General features: G+C 35.0%; 2 protein-coding genes across 7 annotated transcripts in view; one reads left to right on the top strand and one right to left on the bottom strand.

The window, feature by feature from the left end:
* Positions 1 to 9,013, top strand: part of Ddhd2 (DDHD domain containing 2) — a 50,851-nt gene extending 41,838 nt beyond the window's left edge. The window contains exon 20 of the transcript XR_013091183.2: positions 8,352 to 9,013. The gene's annotated coding sequence lies outside the window, so the exon portion shown is untranslated. The remainder of the gene's footprint in view (positions 1 to 8,351) is intronic.
* The window catches only part of Nsd3 (nuclear receptor binding SET domain protein 3), a 111,847-nt gene that overhangs the window by 8,030 nt on the left and 84,352 nt on the right, over positions 1 to 19,465 (bottom strand). For 2 of the 6 annotated variants that reach the window (XM_076853866.1, XM_076853871.1), the window contains exons 15-21: positions 16,065 to 16,211; positions 12,690 to 12,873; positions 9,549 to 9,751; positions 8,617 to 8,729; positions 7,741 to 8,010; positions 2,720 to 2,836; positions 881 to 1,022 (exon numbers count right to left, since the gene is read on the bottom strand). In XM_076853866.1, coding sequence (XP_076709981.1) covers positions 881 to 1,022; positions 2,720 to 2,836; positions 7,741 to 8,010; positions 8,617 to 8,729; positions 9,549 to 9,751; positions 12,690 to 12,873; positions 16,065 to 16,211 — 1,176 coding nt within the window. The remainder of the gene's footprint in view (positions 1 to 880; positions 1,023 to 2,719; positions 2,837 to 7,740; positions 8,011 to 8,616; positions 8,730 to 9,548; positions 9,752 to 12,689; positions 12,874 to 16,064; positions 16,212 to 19,465) is intronic. The other 4 variants (XM_076853868.1, XM_076853867.1, XM_076853869.1 and 1 more) reach the window with 4 other exon arrangements.

Below are 19,465 nucleotides of genomic sequence, written 5' to 3'. Positions count from 1 at the left end.
GATGCTATTTCTCATACGTAATGCTTTAAATAAATAGAAAAAAATTCAAAACAGAGGTTTACTATATACACCAAACATCCAGGGATTCAAACTAGAGCCTCCTAAGCTTCTTTCTAACTGGGCTTGACCAATCTACATAGTTCTAGAGAGTTTAAATCTGTCTTAGCTACAGAATTTCTCTTCTCACCTTTTTTTTTTTTTTTTAAATTTCACAAAAAAGAATCTTAGTTTCGCTTTTAAGATCTGGATAGAAAAGGAAAAATGAAAGCAACAGCTCTGGTTTTCAAGGCTTTTTATGTCTAATTTGAAACAAAATGATCTTTCAGAGTAAAAAACAATAACAAAAACAATAAAACCAACTGGTTTTAACATAAACTTATTACTTCTAATACGTTTTAAAAAGAAAACAACGGCTAAGCATCTGGTTACATTATACAGACAGCAATCATTTAGAGAAGTAATGCACTAGCATCATAGACACACAGAATCCTGACACATTCTCTCTTATATAAAGGCTCTTGCTAAGTTCTCTTTTCAGGATATAATTTCTTTTTTCTTTTTTGGTAGTGGGGATTGAACCCAGGGACACTTAACCACTGAGGGCCATATCCCCAGCCTTTTTTAAATATTTTACTTAGAGGTAGGGTCTCACTGAGTTGCTTATGGCCTCGCTAAATTGCTGAGGCTGGCTTTGAACTCGTGATCTTCCTGCCTCAAGCTCCTGAGCCCCTGGGATTACAGGTATGCGCCACTGCTCCCAGACAGGATATAAACTTTTGCCTTTCATTGACAGGTAACAATTTCAAATATAATGTGAACTTTTTTGAATGAATATTTGGGTATCAAACCTAAAGAAGAGGAGATCAGGTTACTTTTTTACCTGCAGGAATATCACAAAGGGCAAAAAGTCCAACTCGAACATCTCCATTCACTGTCCACTTCTGTGTTTCACAGTTTGGATTACAACTGTGGTTCATAAAACGAGAATAATTTCCTTTTGGGCCAGCATCAATTATACGATCCTTCAGGAAGAAAAGAAATGTATCTTTGACATAAAGCTAAATGTAAGTCTATTTTAGAAACATCCAACTTAGGGGTCACAAGGCAACAGCATTTTGCTATCTGCTGGTGTTTCACAACTGATAAGTCTCAAAATGTGACACTCTCTGTGCAGTTTACTAAGTTCTCTAATTTATATGATGACTTTCAAGTAATAGTAATTAAGATAAACCATAATTTAGTTTCTTTTTAAGTTTGCTTCTAGAAACAAGCAGACCACCAAATAATGATACTTAGATTAGCAAGCCATACAGGTAGGTATTTTCTAATTAGGAAACTTCAAGTTCAGATAACTACTCTAGTATTTTGCTGTCAGCCCTCTTTCTTGCTCAAAGCAGGAAGCAAAAATAGTGTGATGTCGATGTGTTTAGTATAAAAATGTAAGAAGGAAAAATGAGAACTCTCCCCAGATGAAAATCTGGAGATTTGTTTGATGAACAGACTACTGTGTGGGTCAGACTTTCCAGTAATTACCTATTTTATTTTCACTTATACTGAAGTTCAAAAATATAGTAAAAAGATGAATGCTTAGGCCCCTGAAACTGAACTGAGAATCTGAAACAACATTCCCACATGTTGTTGTCAAGCTGGCTGAAGGGACCTTGGTGGTAAGGATAGGTAAGATTCATGGAGCCAGACTCCAGCATCGTCAAAATTGGCATTTTAACTTCTGTTCATGAGAAATTTTTTGAAAGTTATGAAACTTTCAAACAATTATATATCAAGCAAAATACTTTTTAAATGCTGTATCTTTTAATTTATAGTGGGTATATATTTTTAGTAGTGCTAGGGATCAAACTCAGGGCCTCACACATATTCGGTATGCTCTAACACTGAGCTGTATCCCAAGCCCTAATCATAGTCTGATTTTTAATTTTAGAGATATCCTAGAACACAGAAAACATGGGTACTAGTCTTGGCTCTTAAATGATAACAAGATATTCAACAATTACTCACCATGTCTGGACCTCAGTTTCTTGTCCTCTGTAAACCAGAGGACTATTGAAAAAATTGTATTATATGTAATATGTAGGTCTTACAATTATATGTGTTATTAAACTGGCAGTTTTACTACCATTTTTCTTATGACAACACTCATTTTCCTAACTCTTTAAAAATATAAATATAGAAGTTTAGACTTTTTGTTAAATGAGAAATTTAATGGTGATTTATAATTTAGAATCACACAGCTAATTCTTCCCTTCAGTGATAAAGAATCTGAGGGGCTGGGGTTATAACTCAGTGGTAGAGCACTCTCTTAGCATGTGTGAGGTACGAGGTTCAATCCTCAGTACCACATAAAAAATAAATAAATTAAATAAAGCCATTGTGTCCATGTATAACTAAGGAAAAATATTTTTAAAAAGGAACTGAGGCCCAGGTCTTTCAGAATATCCAGGAACTAAAATGCAGATCCAGATATGTAAAACCTATTTCTGGTTATCTTTTCATTCTTAGTATTTTCTTATATGACGTGTGCAAGGCTTCAATAATGATTCATTTCGTATTCTAGAATAATCAGCACATTATAGTTTGCTGGCTATTATAAGTCATTATAATTTGCTTGGGAAAAATCAAAAGAAACTGAATTCAACCTGAAACCATGAAATAAGAACAGAAAATCCCTTTTTCTTACCCAAAAAAAAAAAAGCAATTTTACCTTTGTAACAGTTAACATATAAAAATTAGTTACACTATTCTCGTGGGCTCGCTTGATTCGCAGTCTGCATTCTTCTTCATCAATTAATTCACCAACATATTCATTTACAAATTCACCCTGCAGAGAAGCATGTAAATATATAACTAAAATCAGTATATCATATTATAAAATACTGCTTAACACAGCTATACTCTATTATAATTAACTAAAAAGAATCCTGAAATAAATGAAACCCTGGAAATAAATGGTAATTTATTTATAAATTACAACAGGGGCACTATTTTTCTTGTACAAGTGCCTCATAAAGTGCCAATCTATCTGTCTTTTCTTGCTAAGAATACATTTCTATAGTCCAAGTGATACCACATGACATGTTGCTAGGATCTGGGGAAAAAATTAACCCCAGATTTTGAAGCTATATAATTACCACAGACTGGTTTGTAATTATCACTCCAGGTTTGTAACTGTGAGGGGTTGGGAGTAAGAACTGGGAAAGATCTGAATCTGAAACAAATAAGCTCTGTCTTTTTTTTTTAAACTTTTTTACTTTGAAGTAATTTTAGATACTCATAGGAAGTTAGAAAAAATAGTGCAGAGATCTTTGTACCTACCCTTCACTCAGCTTCCTCCATCTTGCAGATCCATAATGCAGTATAAAGCCAGAAAATTGACATTGGTACACAAACCTCAGGCTAATTCTCTTGAGATACAGCCAAGTTATGTGTATTAACAGTTTGTTGGGCTGGGGATATAGCTCACTTGGTAGAGTACTTGCTTGGCATGCACAATGCCCTGGGTCCAATCCCTAGCACCCCAAAAAATAAGCTTGTTTTTTAATTGCTGACTAGTGTTCCTCAGAATGGATATACTAGTCAGTCTAACCATTCACTCACTGAAGAACATTTGAATTGTTTCCAAATTTTGGCTATTACAAATAAGGCTGCTATGAATATTCTGGAAAAGTTTTCATGTAGATAAAGATTTTCATTTTTCTGGGACAAATGGTCAGGAGTGTGATTTGCTGTACCATACGGTAAGTGTATGTTTGTTTGTTTATCTGTTTATTTGGACTGTACCCAGGGGTGCTTTACCAATGAGCCACATCCCCAGACCTTTTTATTTTTTGAGACAGGGTCTCACTAAGTTGCTAAGGCTAAGCCTTGCTAAGTTGCCAAGGCTGGCCTCAAACTTGCAATTCTCTTGCCTCAGCACTTAGTCACCTGGCTAGGACGGGCGAGACCCGGGTTCGATCCTCAGCAACACATAAAAATAAAGGCATTGTGTTGTGTTCATCTACACCTAAAAAATAAATATTAAAAAAAAAATTGTAGGAAAGGCTGGGAGCAGTGGTGCATGTCTGTAATCCCAGGTTTAAAGCCATCCTGGGGGTGCGGGCAAGGGGCTGCTGGAATATAGCTCAGTGGTAGAGTACCCCTAGGATCAATCCCTGAACTGCAAAACAAAACACTGCAGCAAAAAATGATAGGCTGTAATTTAAGATCTAATAGAAAAAGTTCTGTAAGTATGAAATATAGGCTGGAAATGAAGCTCAGTAGTTGCTTATACTTATTAGCATGTGTAAGACCCTGGGTTCAATTCTTAGCATCCCCCAAAATTTTTCCAGAAAAGAAACCACTATATAACAGGAAGTTTTTTTGTTTGATTCTGGCACACATTTTCAGTAGTCTGTTATGTATGAAAAGGGGAAGGACTGGTACATTCAATTTCATATTTGTTTTTTATTTTTTAATTGTTGATAGACCTTTATTTTATTTATTTATATGCGGTGCTGAGAATTGAACCTAGTGCCTCACACATGCCAGGCAAGTGTGCTACTTCTGAGCCCCAACCACAGCCCCTTATATTTGTTTTTTTATTGTGAATGTAACAAAAATCATTTCCATGTTGCTTTAACATCATTATGATTATACTTTTCCACGACTGAATATTTATAGCTATTTTGTAAAAGGCCAATTGTCCTACATTAGTAATCCTTCAAATGTAAAGGGAAGATCAGTCCAGATTGTATTTTCTTTTCCCTTGATTATATTATTAACTTAATAAGTTATTTTAGAATAAATGCAACTACTATTAAAAGATTGTAACAACATTAAACTTGATGGATTTCGAGGATAGCCCTATAAACTTCTCCAGAATCATAGAAAACATTTGTAGGTGTGATATGCACAGCATTAAAATAATATAATTTTTTTTACATAACTCCCCATACATATTTTTTTTTAGTACTGGGAATTGAACCTAAGGACACCTTACAACTGAGCTATATCTTCAGTCCTTATTTTTTATTTTATTTTATTTTAGTACCAGGGATTAAACTCAGAGGTGCTTAACCACTGAGTCCCCAGCCCTTTTTATTTTGTATTTTGAGACAGGCTCTAAGTTGAGAGCCTTGCTAAGTTGCAAAGACTGGCTTTTAACTTGTAATCCTCCTCCTTCAGCCTCCCAAACTACTTGGATTACAGGCATGCATCAGCAGGCCCAGCTCATTATATAACAACTTTAAATATACTTGACCTTTTTGTTTTTGGTACTGGGTACCAAACATGGTTTAACACTAAACTACATCCCCAATCCTTCTTAATTGAGACAGGGTCTCACTAAGTTGCCAAGCCTGGCCTCAAACTTGCAATCCTCCTGTCTAAGCCTCCCAAGCAGTTGGGATTTCAAGTGTGTGCCACTGTACCTGGCCAAAGTTCTCCTTTTGAAACCTATTTTTGTCACAGTAACATAAAACTGACTAGAATTTTATAGTTCAAATATGAGGTATTCCCCAAAAGCTCCTATTAATGCAGAAATGTTGGGAGGTGAAAATATGAGAGCTGTAAACTAATTAGTCCATCCTAATTGAAATGGAGTAATTGGGTAATAACTTTAGTCAGGAGGTAATTTGGAGGAGGTATATCCTGGAAGAATGCATCTTTCCTATGGGCCCTTCCCTGTTCCCTCTCTCTGCTTTCTGACCCCACATTGAGCTGAGCAGCTTTCTTCTACTGGGCCCTTCTGCCATGATGAACTGTCTCACCTTGGGCCCAGTGTAATGGAGCTGGCCATCTATGGACTGAGACCTCTGAAACCATGAACCCCAAATAAACTTTCCTTCCTCTAAGTTGTTTTTGTCAGATATTTTGGTCACAGTGACAAAAACTGGACTTAACAAACCCAGGTTTGATAGACTGACTCTCAAAGTGGTCCCTCTAGTCTAGCCAGGAGCAGTGACACATGTCTGTAGTCCCAGCAGCTTGGGAAGCTGAGACAGAAGGACTGCAATTTCAAGGCCAGCCTTAGCAACTTAGCAAGGCCCTAAGCAACTTAATGAGACCCTGTCTCAAAATAAAATAAAAAGGACTAGGAATGTAGCTTAGTGGTAAAGTACCCCTGGGTTCAATCCCCAGTACCAAACAAAACAAATAAACCCCCCAAAACAAACAATCCAAAATGAAATCCATGCCTTCTGGTGTTCATGCCCTTGCACAAACCTCTCCCCTTGAATGTGAGCATGACCTGTGATTTGCTTCTAACTAATACAATATGGTAATAATGATGGTGTGTATGTGTTCTGTGAGTTTACTACTTAAGACCTTAGTGTCTATCTTGTTGGGAGTCTCCCCTCCATTCACTGTAAAAAAAGCAAGTGACTATGTTGGGAACCCCAGGTGGCAAGGAAATGTGGGCAAGAGCAACTCCTGGCCAACAGCAAGAAACCATCCCCCCAAACAAAGAAACTCCAACCTGAAGCTCTCAGACTTACAGCTACAAAGAACAGAGTTTTGCCAATAGCCACATGAACAGAGAGGTGGATCCTTACTTAGCTGAGGCACAAGCTGAGAACATAACCCTGGGAGACTGGTGGACACCTTGATGTAACCCTGTCAGATTCTAAGTAGAGACCCAGGCTAAGCATTGCCTGAAATCCTGAGCTTCGTGAGTTGCTAACTTGGTGGTAATATTGTTATATAGCAGTAATAACTAATGCACCAAGTCAGATGGAGGCACTCCCTACTAAAATCCGTAACTTTCTCATCCTATCGTCTACAAGGCCCCATAAGATTTAACCCCTGCCTACCCATTTCACCTCATCTTTTACCTACCACTCCACTTCTTGTCACTCTTCTCCAGGCTTACTAGTTTGCCTTTTCCCTTCAGTACTGGGGACTGAACCCAGGGATGCTTTACCACTGAGCTACATGTCCAGCCCTTTTTATTTTGTATTTTGAAACAAGGTCTCATTAATTTCTCAAGGTTTGCCTTGAACTACTTGAACTCCTCCTGTCTCAGCCTCCTGAGTCACTGGGATTACAAGCATGTGCCACCACACCTGGCTTATGATAAGGCCTTTGAACTTGCTTTTCCTTTGGTCTGAAATGCTGTTATGATAAATCTACATGGTTTTCTACTTTACACATTCAGGTTAAATGTCACCTCCTCAGGCTTCCTAATCAATTGAAAACAGTAATCCCTGACATTAGCCATTCCCCCCGCCTTTTTGGGGGGGAGAGGGGGTACCGAGGATTGAACCCTGAACCATATCCCCAACTCTTTTCAAAAATTTTTTATCTTGAGTCAGAGTCTCACTAAGTTGCTTAGGGCCTCACTAAGTTGCTGAGGCTGGCTTGAAATCCTCTTACCTCAGCCTCCCAAGTTGCTGGGATTTACAGGCATGTGCCACTGCATCTAGCAGCCATTCCCTCTTTTCTTTTCTTTTTTTTTTTTTTTAATTTTTTAAATATTTATTTTTCAGTTTTTGGTGGACACAACATCTTTATTTTTATTTTTTTATTTTTATGTGGTGCTGATGATAGAACCCAGCACCCTGCGCATGCCAGGTGAGCGTGTTACTGCTTGAGCCACATCCCCAGCCAGCCATTCCCTCTTATAGCTTTATTTTCCTTTGCAGCATTTAGTGGTCCTTACATTATATATCTGTTTACACTACTGAAGTATTCCAAAGCAACACAGTTTTGGTCTGTTCCACCCCAACCACTACCTCTATCACATCCTACCTTCTTAATGCTCCTTTTGGTCCTGAGGCCCCAGCCTCTTCGCTCTGTTTTGATGATCTCTGCATCTGGATATAGCCTCTTTGTAAAGCACTGGTTCTGACAACGATCTCCAGCTGGGCAGACCTGTGGGTGACACTCGTACTGTAACATTCTGTTCAGACACTCTGATTCCAGGCCACAAGGGTTTTCATCAGCAGGCTTGCAGTTACAGCGGGGAATCTCTGACAGGTCAGCAACCTGTATCTGTACCTTTCCTATTACTTTGTTAGCCTAGAAAACAAAATAACAAAAGAGAGGGAGGCCAAGGTAAGCAATCTACTAGCAATTTGAACAGAAACATCCCCCCAGCACTGCCCCGCCAAAAGCCCATGCTATACAGGCCTCTGCTAATATCCTGTGATATGACTCTAGGCAAAGCTCTTTACCTTAATTTCTCTGTGAATAAGCTAAGAATAATAACTCTCCTTGGTCAACAAAAATATCCAAACCTGAAAAATAAATTTTTTGTTTGTTTATCCTGTGTATTTCTCCTTCCACTGGTTGACAAGCTTGCTTATCTGTGGGCTCTTTGAAAAAAGAGGCTAAACACCTATATTCTCATTTGGTTGCAGGATAACCTGGTAGAAGAAGAATGAGATTTCACATGAACTATGTTCCTCTTAGATATGAGAAGGTTTATCGAAGTTCTAATCCTCACAGCACTGCAGCTAGGGCTCCCATCTGATGCCTTCAACAAAAGCTGTAAGTTGGTTTTACAGAAGATAGGCTGATAATTAGCAAAAGTTTTCACAAGTTAAAAAGGGCCTTTAACTACTGAGAGAATAATGGATTTCATTTTGTCTATCAAATACCAGTGTTTTCATGGGTAAGACTCACTTTGATGTGTTTGTAAGGAGGAGGTTTTCTTGAGTTTTTTTCAATCTCTAGTGCTTCTTTACTTTCTCTTTGTGCTTTCAATTCCTGGAAACGTTTTGCAGCTTCTTCCAGTGCTGACAATAAGACCAAACAAATTACATAATTACTGAAATACAAACAGACATGGTCACGGTAGTAGTTTTATACTATCTTCCCAATGCTCTGTATTTGGCCTGAGATTTTCTTTCTAAAATCACATTCTGGAAATTACCATTCACCACCAGCATAGGGTTATAATGAAATAGAATATAACTCACTAAACATTACAGCTGTGTGCCCGCTGCTGCCTCAGAGGCACTCTACCTCATGATAGAGACCTCCAAGTGACCCTAATAGTAGGTGTTTACTTTGTACTAGATTTAAATTCATTTCACTCTTACCCAGAAAGCCAAATTTCCTGGCAACTTTTTGTAAAAGCAGTTGTAAAGCTCTTCATAGGAAGCTTTTACTACTCTTGTGGCAAAGGAGTTTCCCTTCATTATGAAGACTATTTGCAGTATAATCTTTGTTTACAGAAAGATTGCTGGGGTCTGAGGTTGTGGCTCAGTGGCAAAGCACTCGCCTAATATGTGTGAGGCACTGGGTTCAATCCTCAATATCACATAAAAATAAATAAATAAATATATTGTGTCCAATTACAAATACACACACACACACACACACACACACACAAACGATTGCTGAAGAAATTCTTTTCACATATACAGCAAAGTCTACTATACTTAAATTCATTTCAGACCTGATTCTAATATGACTGGAAGTTGGTGGATGCAGGATCATTAAGCCTAGTGAAAATTCTCTAATACTAGATGTGCTGTGTGCAAGTGAGGAGATGTGGAGAAATCTACACTGGAGTCCTGGTTCTGAGTCACTGTAAACATCATACAACTCACCTTTCTTGAAGGTCTTGTTAATACTAGTCTGTCCCTCAGCAAAGCTTTTGTCTCCTTCAACATAAGGGAACACTCTGCCCTGGTGTACCCAATAGTAGTCATGAGAACCAAAGAAGAACACAGGAAAGTCCCCCAAGTCATGTTTAAGGCCCTGGATGTTCAGTGGCACAGATCTGGGATTGCAGATCTCTGCTGGCCACCATCTGAAAACAAAAGCAATTTTAGACAAAGAAAATGAAACATCACACTATTCTTTACAAGGTTGACAAGAATAAAAAGGGTTTTGTATTTTGCAATTTTCATTCAGATTTTAAGACCACAAAAATCTTTATTTTTAATCCATCCAAACTGTGCATCATTTGAAAACATTAATTAATTAAATAGTGAACATAGACTATACAAAGTTGGCCCTAAACCCTTGCCTAGTTTCTGTCTTTAAAAATCAATATGTGACATTTACAAAATATAGCTCATGAAAATATTAAAAAGTTTAATAATAAAATCAGAATGGTCCAATACTACTCCAATCCCAATTTGATCCACAAAAGTCACGTTTCTCCTACACTTGACATACTTAATGCTTTTCAAGATATCAAAGATTATTTATTTCTAGTAGTCTGGGAATTATTTTTAGAATAAAGAACTTCCATGATAAAGTATGGCTACCCCCATGAAAATCAACATTTTCTGAATCTCAAATCATCCAGGGCAAACAGTTCTTAATCAAATACAATAGGTTTTATCTCCATTGGTATTTCAGAATCTAATTCATCTTTGATCCAACAAACATGGGATTGGTACAGAGTGAAAATATAACTTTCACATTATGATCATTGAATTCTACAGTAATTGCTAAATGAAACCATCTACAAGGAGCATTGAACAGTTTTTAGCAACTGAACAAACCAGGAACTGAAGGGTGAAGCTAAAGATCAGAAAATGGGGCCTATACACACACATACACACACACACATACATAATTATGAAAATAGCATGTGCGTCTTTCAAAAACTAAAGTATTTCAAAACATCGTGTTATAGACCAGAAATATGTACAAGTATTACATACAATTATTAAATTTTTTAAAATTAAAATGATGCAGAAATGTATAAGAGAAAAGTAAAAATGTCTCCTTTTGTAATCTTATCCCTGAACCTATTAACATTAGATGCTACTTCTTTCTAAGTATTAAAAACACATGTATCCAGAGCTACACTTTTCAAAAATTATATAAATAAGGCCAGGCACAGTGGCAAGTAACTAGTCCCAGCTACTTGGTAGCCTAAGACAGGACAACTGCTTGAGCCCAGGAGTCTGTGGACAGCCTGGGCAACATATGGAGACCCTGTCCCGAGAAAAGAAAAAAAATGCATAAAATGCAGAAACAAACTACATATACTTAATATGCATTTTAAACAACTATATATCACAGATATGTTCCCATGTTCTTATATACACCTGCATTATCCTTTATTGCTTTCATGTTATCCTACAATATGGATATACTTTATTTGACAAATCCCTTATTAATAATTAAGCATTTAGGTTATTTCAAAATTTTACAGTTAGAAATAATTACAGTGAACATACCATTAAATAAATGTTTTGCCTGCTTTCATTTTTTTCTTTAGATAAATTCCTTGAGGTGGATATTAGTTATAGTTATAGTTTTCTTAAGTATATATATTTTTAGATGTAGATGCCACAACCTCCGCCCAGTTACTGTTTTGATATATGATACCAGACTGTCCTCCAAGAGGCAATTATTTCCCCATGCCCTCAATGGCCATAAAATTAGTAATCTTTTAAATCTTTGTCAATCTTTTAATTGAAAAAAAAAAGTTTTATTGTGTATTTATTTTTGGTAAATCTGAGCATTTTTCCTGGGATTATTTTCTATTTGCTATTCTTCTGCAACTGGTTTATTTTCTTCTTTGCCTCTTTTTCTGTTGAGACATTCATTTTTTCCTATAGAATATGGACCAAAAAATATTTTCCCTTGGTTTGCCTTTTAAAACTTTATGACATCTTTTGTTATATGGTATAAACTTATTTAAATATTCAAACTATTAAAAATATTTTTTAGGTCTTAGAAGTTTCTTGTCATATTTTTGGGGGGAAAAAGAGGGGAGGGGCCTTTATGACTTTAATGTCCCTGATCCTAAATAAAAATGAAAATTTGAAATAAGTAAGTAAACAAACAGCATATTTAAAACAAAACAGTATAGCTCTTACCTAAACAAAATTACAATATGGCTGAAATTCTATAGAAATATATGTAGCTTAGGATTCTAATTGAAAAGCACAACTCTTTTGTGTTAACCTGACTAGTTTCTATTTTCTTTGAAAAATAATAAATATATGCCTCAAAGTGCAGAATTTAAAAAAATGTATGCATATGTATTTAATGAAGGCTGCTTAAAGCCTTAAAGGAAAAGTTTGTTTGTTTTTTTTTTAATGTCTTTATTTATTTATTTATTTTTATGTGGTGCTGAGGATCAAACCCAGTGCCTCACACCTACAAGGCAGGCACTCTACCACTGAACTATAGCCCAAGCCCCAAAGGAAAAGTTTTATTAAAATAATGTCAATCACATATACTTCTTATTTCATTCACTTAAGAACTAAAGATTCTGGGCTGGGGATATAGCTCAGTTGGTAGAGCGTTTGCCTTGCATGCTCAAGGCCCAGAGTTCAATCCCCAGCGCCACAACAAACAAACAAATAAAAAAACTACTAAAGGTCCTTACTGAAATAAATCTCTTTTTAACTTATAAAAAGCTCTCTAGACACAGGTTAGGGCTTCTAGCTAGAAAAAAATGGGCCAGATTCAGGGGCAAAGAGAGCTATTTCATTCAGCATATAAATTCTTGATCTTATTAGTATAAGATAATTTTCAGAATCTAAAAGCAAGTCAATCAACAAATCTTAAAAACAACAAAAACAAAAAAACCAAAAGAACTCCAACAACATAATCTTTCCAACCCTCTAAAAATTCAGACTGAAAACCTGTTTCCCTTTTTGTTTTTAGAAGAGGTAGGTCTATGCTGCTCTGCCCATCTCCTAGCTACTCTGCATCCAAATAATAAACCTGGTCTGAACACTGACGGAAAACTTCCTCTTTGCCCTTGGAAAACTTGCCTGTAATTGCCCAATTTGACCCAAACAATCTGCTTGTAATGTAGTTTCTTGCCAGCTTTACAGTCATCACAATTCCAGCAGCCTTCTGGCATTTCTATGCTCAGGCATTCTGGGTGGAAGGAAGCTGGGCACGATTCACAGCAGAGCAATCTTCCACCTTGAAACAAATAAACAGTCTTAATAACTGGGAAAAGAGGAAACAGAAAAAGAAAGGAGAAAGTTATCTTTTAAGTGCATTAAATTTGATTTAAATTGGGAAATAACAAAGGGATTGAGTCATATCTATAGCGATGGATTAAAATAGGAAACCATGAAAATATTTACTTTTTTTTTTTTAGGGTTTCAGTGACTAGAAGCTTAGAGTTTCATTAATATAATAATATCTTGACTTTGCTAAAATGTGAGCTATTGAGGTATGAGTTTAGCAAGCTAAGACCCTTTTATATATGATGAGAGAGATACATAAAATGTTTAGACTGAATAGATTTGGGAACAAGTTTTTCAAATAAATGAGTAGCCATTTTCTTTTTTTTCTTCAGAGCCAGGCAAGAAAGCAATAGTCATCTTTCTATTTTAATCCAGTGCACACTTAACTAAATCCCTTTACAATAAAATTAACAAGAGTGAAAATAGCCAATTGGTTGATCAGTACTTTTGCTTTCTGTAAAAGAATACAAAATAGCAAAGGAATATGGATTCTCAAATTGGTCATCAGTATCATTACCTTAGCAGTAAAGATAAAGAAAATCATACGGGCAGCATAGCAGTGGTTTGCAACTTTTCATCACCAAGGATTCCCTTCCCTTTCTCATAAACCCATGTTTTCGAATATTGTATCAACCAAAAAAACCTGCATTTCAAAATTAACAATTTCTATGATTTTCATTAAGTAAAGAGATGTATAACTGCTAACAAAAGATTCTGATTCCAATAAGGAGTATTATTACAGTGTTAAAATCATAGCAAAACATAAACTCATGCACCCTTATTTTACATGTGATTATTAGATTTTCCAAAATAATTAAAAAATTTTGTTTACACAATTTTTTTCTAACTTAAAATTATTGAGAACCACTGCTTTATAGCACAGAACTGATTTTCAGTGTAGAATGAAGTACCATATGCAAGGACATCCTGTCAAGTCCTTATTAAAACCCTTTTCTTTTGGATACACAAAATGATCTTTGAATTGATACCAAAACAGGTGTAGCAAAAGAAAAAAATTAAATACAAAGAAATGAGATTAGGTATTTCTAATATACATTTCAACAAGTGAATGAAAAGGTTGTTAACCACTGAAGATGAATATAATAGACATTTATTGAGAAAAAAAATCTTTCCATTGGAAAATTAGATCTATAGCCCATGAGTATACTGAGTTTAAAGTCTCATAAGCAAAAGGTTAAGAGCCCTCTATAATAACTTGATTTACATGCTCCAACCTTTTGAGGGTGTGCTATCAAGTTTTCCAGAAAATCTTGTCTTCCTGAACAGACTTTCAAACTTCTGATTAACATGAAAACAAAAAGAAAATCCATAAATAACTAGTGATGAATTAAATTACTATATTTCCTCTGCTTAAAAACTTTTACTTAAATCATCAGGATTTTTCCTTTGACTGCAGATCTAAATATAGATTAATTGGGTCAATTCATCAGCCTAGAGATTAGCTTCCTGAATGCTCTAAGCCTAGGTATGGAATTCTGTAAGTTTAAAGTAAAATGAGTTTATTCATTTTGCCATTGGAAAAGAATGACTGATAGGGAGAATTGTCTTTGCAAACAGCTTTAGAGGACAGGTGATTATTAGCATTGATGTGGAAAAGTCAGGCTTCTTATTTTTATGGAATTTTCCTAAATTTTAAGTCCTATTTCAGAGGAAATACAGAGCCAGAATCATCAGTGAAAATCATCATGATAAAAATGTTAAAAATACATAGGGAAATAGAAAAAATTAAAATATGAATGATCTGCCTTGGTGCTATGCAAGAAAACTGCTTTAGAATGCAAGATAAATAAGATGTAGTTCAAATTAAGCAGAGGGCTCAAAATAATTTCGGTTCATGTAAAGGTTAATATTGAGTGCTGAAAACAAAGTAACAACTGAATTAATCTAATTTTATGTAGGCACCAGCAGGGAAATGAAGCATTTCCTAACATGCCTCAGATGGACTAATTTTATTGCATTTGGAGTAAGTCAGACCTGTGTTTATCTTTGTTTGGGAAGCAGGCAGTATCACCAATAAGGTGATATCTGACTTCAACAGAAAACAAACAAAAAGCCAACACTTTTTCAATAGTTCTAATTAACTTATTTATACTTTCTTTTAGTTATGAGTTGCCACTTTAGATATCTGACAAACAGCAAAGATAAATCAAACAACATAAAGAACAGGGGTGGGGGAGCCCATTTCAAATATATTTAGTATGTGTGTGTGTATACACACACACACATACTTAGTATATATAGTTATGAATGAATTTCTGTTTTTCTTTTCTTTTTAAAAAATACTAAACCTGGCCCCCAGATCGTAATGGGAATGTATACAGAAGGCCTTCACCTTCCAAGTTCATTGACTTTTTTTTCCCCCTGAGACAGAAACTCCTCAAATAATACATTATTGTTCAATCACTTTTTCCTTTTGTTGCAAGTATGCTATGGAAAGCTAAACATAGATAAAGTCTTCTTCCATAGATGAAATTAACTGGGAGAGATATATAAATGTATACACACATACAAATTCATGTGTATATTTACATGTACATTTAGCTCTTGGTTTTCTGTGAATGAATTATCCATCAGCAACTCAATATCCAGTATTTGAGGTATTCCCCCAATCCCAGCTTCCTAATGTGTCCTAAGATAAGGGCAACTAGTTTTCATAGCATCCTAGCAAAAATTAAGAAACAAAATGACAGACTTATTCTAAAATCAAAGTTTTAAGAATCTGCATCTTGTTTTCCTTCTTTTAATAACCTATGTTGTTATTTAGTTGACAGTAACAAATTACATCATGTCTATTCTCTTCTACCGGGAATGATAGATCTACATGTATCAGAAATTAGAGAAAGAATCCTTAAAATATTATTTTATATTGAACAAAATCCTAGTCTTTCTATTTTAATAACCTAACATATATGGAATGTGTGAAAACTTATTCAAGGATTAAAGTAAAAGTTTGTAATAATGGAATTATTTTAAGCCCTTTTTAATAATTTTGCAGCCAATGAAGACACAGTCACAACCACCAAGGCAGAATTTACCAAAAGCAACAGATGGGGTGCTTGACAAGCATACATTTCCCCCCTTCATTTAAAAAGAGAAAAATAGGAAATGCAAAAATAAAAACAAGAGATAAACTATTTTGATTATTACCTTTCTCACATTTCTTTTTGGAAGCTGACGAAGAAGGAATCATAGGTAATTTCATCAACTCAGCACGATTTGATTCATTCAGTAGGTAGTGGGACTTATAGGCATATGAACTGAACATGGGGTCTGAATGGTCCTGAACTATCAGCCCTATACAAAACAAACAGAAAGAGATGAGCTCCAATGAAACTACCCATGATTCCATGAAGAAAAAAAAAAAAAAAACAATACCTATTTTGCAGCTATGCCAAGTTGGGGCTAAGGAAGAATATGAAAAAAAAAAAAAAAGAAGAAGAAGAAGAAGAAGAAGAAGAAAAAGGAAAAGAAAAAAGGTCTGACAGAAAGCCTTTTGTAGTTATTAAAGGGGAATAGAGCTACTCAAAACCTTATCTCTGTTATAGAAACCCCTAGACTGCAGAAGAAAGGTCCAAATAAGTTCAAGATACACACATGGCATTTAGTATCATAATGAAAACTCCCCGAGGAAAACAAAGCTACATTCCTTAACATTTAGAAGTACTTGATAACAACCCAGAGAATGAAATGACATGTCAATTAGCAAGAAATAAGGATCATCTACATAACATAAATCCTGATCTACCTTCAATATGTCAAGCAGAACTTAAGGTATACTTCATTCTAGCTTTCTCTGCCAGGTAATGAAATTTTTCTCCACCAATATGGTACATGATTTTAAAAACACAAGATCACTGTAACCCATCTATGATTCCCTCTTCTGTCCCTCCCTGCCCCTTCCCCAGTTGTGTTCATAATGTAGTTATAAGCCACCATGAACCAGGGACAATGACAGCAAGGAAAACTGCTTTACCTTAGTTACCAGTCAGTTTATAATGATCTAGGACTTTTGAACACAAATCACAAAAGCAATTTCACTTAGAAATAATTTTGAGAGGGAGAAAGAGTTTTGTTTTTAAAAGGGTTACCATTTACTTTTTCCTGTGGATGTTATCTTCATTTGATGCCCTTCACTGAGATAGATTCAAGAAATGTCTCGGAACCAGACAATAGAATGGAACTTGAAATTGCTAATAACATAAGAATCTCCTAAGAAAAGTTATATAATGTCGAAATAAATTTCACACTTTTAATTGAGGGAGGTGGTATAGTATAAAAAAGTCATAGGCTTTGAAATATGGAAGATCAGGTATAAATGCTAACACCAGTGTGACCTTGGGCAAATGATCTCATCTGGGCTTCAGTGTTCTCATCCACATAAATGGGGAAATAACTTCTCAGGGCAATTGTGCAAAGACTTTCAAATAGTGTTTACTAGAGTTTGATTTACATATGCAAAATAAATTGCTATTACTCCTATTAAAATGAAAACCTTTGGTGCTTTTAAATTACCATTTCAAAGAAAGGCACAGAATGTTAAGTAACTTTCATAACCATTCTCTAGATGAATAGAAAAGGTAGACACAAACTACATTGAAAAATGTCTCAGTTTCTCTTATAGCACCTCAAGTGACTCTGTTTATGAATGTAACTATACCTCCAAATCTTGAAATCTCTCAATCTACTTCTAGACATTTTGGACATTAAGACATTAAGAACTAACTTAGCTGGACATAGTGGCACATGCAATCCCAGCAATTTGGGAGGCTGATGCAGGAGGACTGCAAGTTTGAGGCCAGCCTCAGCAACTTAGGTCCTAAGCAACTTAGTGAGACCTTGACTCAAAAGATAAAAATGGCTGGGAATGTAGCTCAGTGGTTAAGCACCCCTGGGTTCAATCCCTAGTACCAAACCAAACCAAACCAAACCAAACAACAACAATTGAAATAGTGACTTTAGATACCCAATAGCCAAGAACTTAAAAAAAAAAAGATCCTTTATGAGGAGTGAAGAATTCTAATTCTGTATGAGGAAAGAAGTAAAATAAGCTAAGTTTTCTAATACCAAATATAAATGATTAAAATGTATCTTTTTGTGTATGATCTTATAAAAGTTAGGTCTCTTAAAAGAGTGACCTTTCTCATAATCAATACTTATAAAAGAACACATATTATTTACTTCTGAAAGACTTTTAAGCATTCTCCAATCCCAATATCTAACATATTTAAAATAAAATTTTGCTAAGTGCTGGAAAGGAAAATGAAGATGATTTCTGTTGATTACACAAAGTTTCAAAAGTTAAAATATCTGAGAACTAAATAACCTTTCTTAAATAGGCATTTAAATATAGTAAATCAGAATATTTGCCAAACTGATAAGATATAAATACAGATTTTGTTCTTAAGATATTTCTTAATATTTATTTTTTAGTTGTAGTTGGACACAATACCTTTATTTTATTTATTTATTTTTATGTGGTGCTAAGGATCAAACCCAGGACCTCATATGTGATAGTTAAGTGCTCTACTGCTGAGCCACAACCCCAGCCCCAGATTTTGTTCTTAACATATGGTTTTTGCCCTCATCTACATTAGTCTCAAGCTTTTAATCAAAGTATATGTTAAATTTAATACAATGGCTAGAGTTTTTATAAGTGGACCATTTTCTATCTATCCTAAATTAAAAATACCTGTTTAAAAGATTTCCCAATTATTGAATGAAACAGCAAAAGAAAATATTGTTGAATATACTGATGGCATTGAATTCAGAATATACCCCAAAATAAGCAAGTTTATAATAGTTATAAAATTGAGGCTTAAAATGTTGGCTAAATTATATTTCCTTATTCATTGCCAGTAAGAGCACCTTAGAATGGTAAAATAGAAAAGGTTTGAAAATTAATAAGAGACTATGTTTTTTAAAAAAGAGACTATGTTGTCACTGCCACTCATCTGAAAGTCTTTAAAGCTAGGCACTCAACTGATAATTCAATAATTCTTTCCTATCTTTATGTTCTTTGTGGAGGAATGAAAATGAGAAAGGCATTAATGATGGTTTTTAATTTTTTATTTGCCCACTTAAATCCTTTCTGTCACCTGTTACAATGTGGCATGAAACAATCTTAGCCCTCCTCCTCCATGTAGCAGCCAGGTTTTAGAGCAGGACATACTTTAACTGGCTAGTAAATAGTAAAGAAAAACAATGTTTCTACTCCAATGGCAGCTAGCCAGCCATATGTACCACTAACCAGCAGGCTACTACACAAAGGACCACTTAATCTTTCACTGTCTACCTATTTACTCTAAGTTATATTTTTTAAATAAAAGAAACAAAATCAAGACAACCTAAGATCTATTATGCAATCTAAATCCTACTTTAAAAATATTTATATAGTATTGTCACCAAATTAACTCTCCTTAAAACAAAACCAAAAATATGCTTTCATCTTTAATATAGTACATAATCAAACAGTACTGATTTACCTTAGTGTACTTTCAAATATTTCACACAGAGGGACGTTCAGAATACTTAGCACTTATATTAAAAAT

Source organism: Callospermophilus lateralis, chromosome 4, assembly GCF_048772815.1.
Source record: "Callospermophilus lateralis isolate mCalLat2 chromosome 4, mCalLat2.hap1, whole genome shotgun sequence".
Taxonomy (NCBI): Eukaryota; Metazoa; Chordata; class Mammalia; order Rodentia; family Sciuridae; genus Callospermophilus; species Callospermophilus lateralis.
Note: the sequence above shows the minus strand (reverse complement) of the source record. Positions and strands in the feature narration are given on the sequence as shown.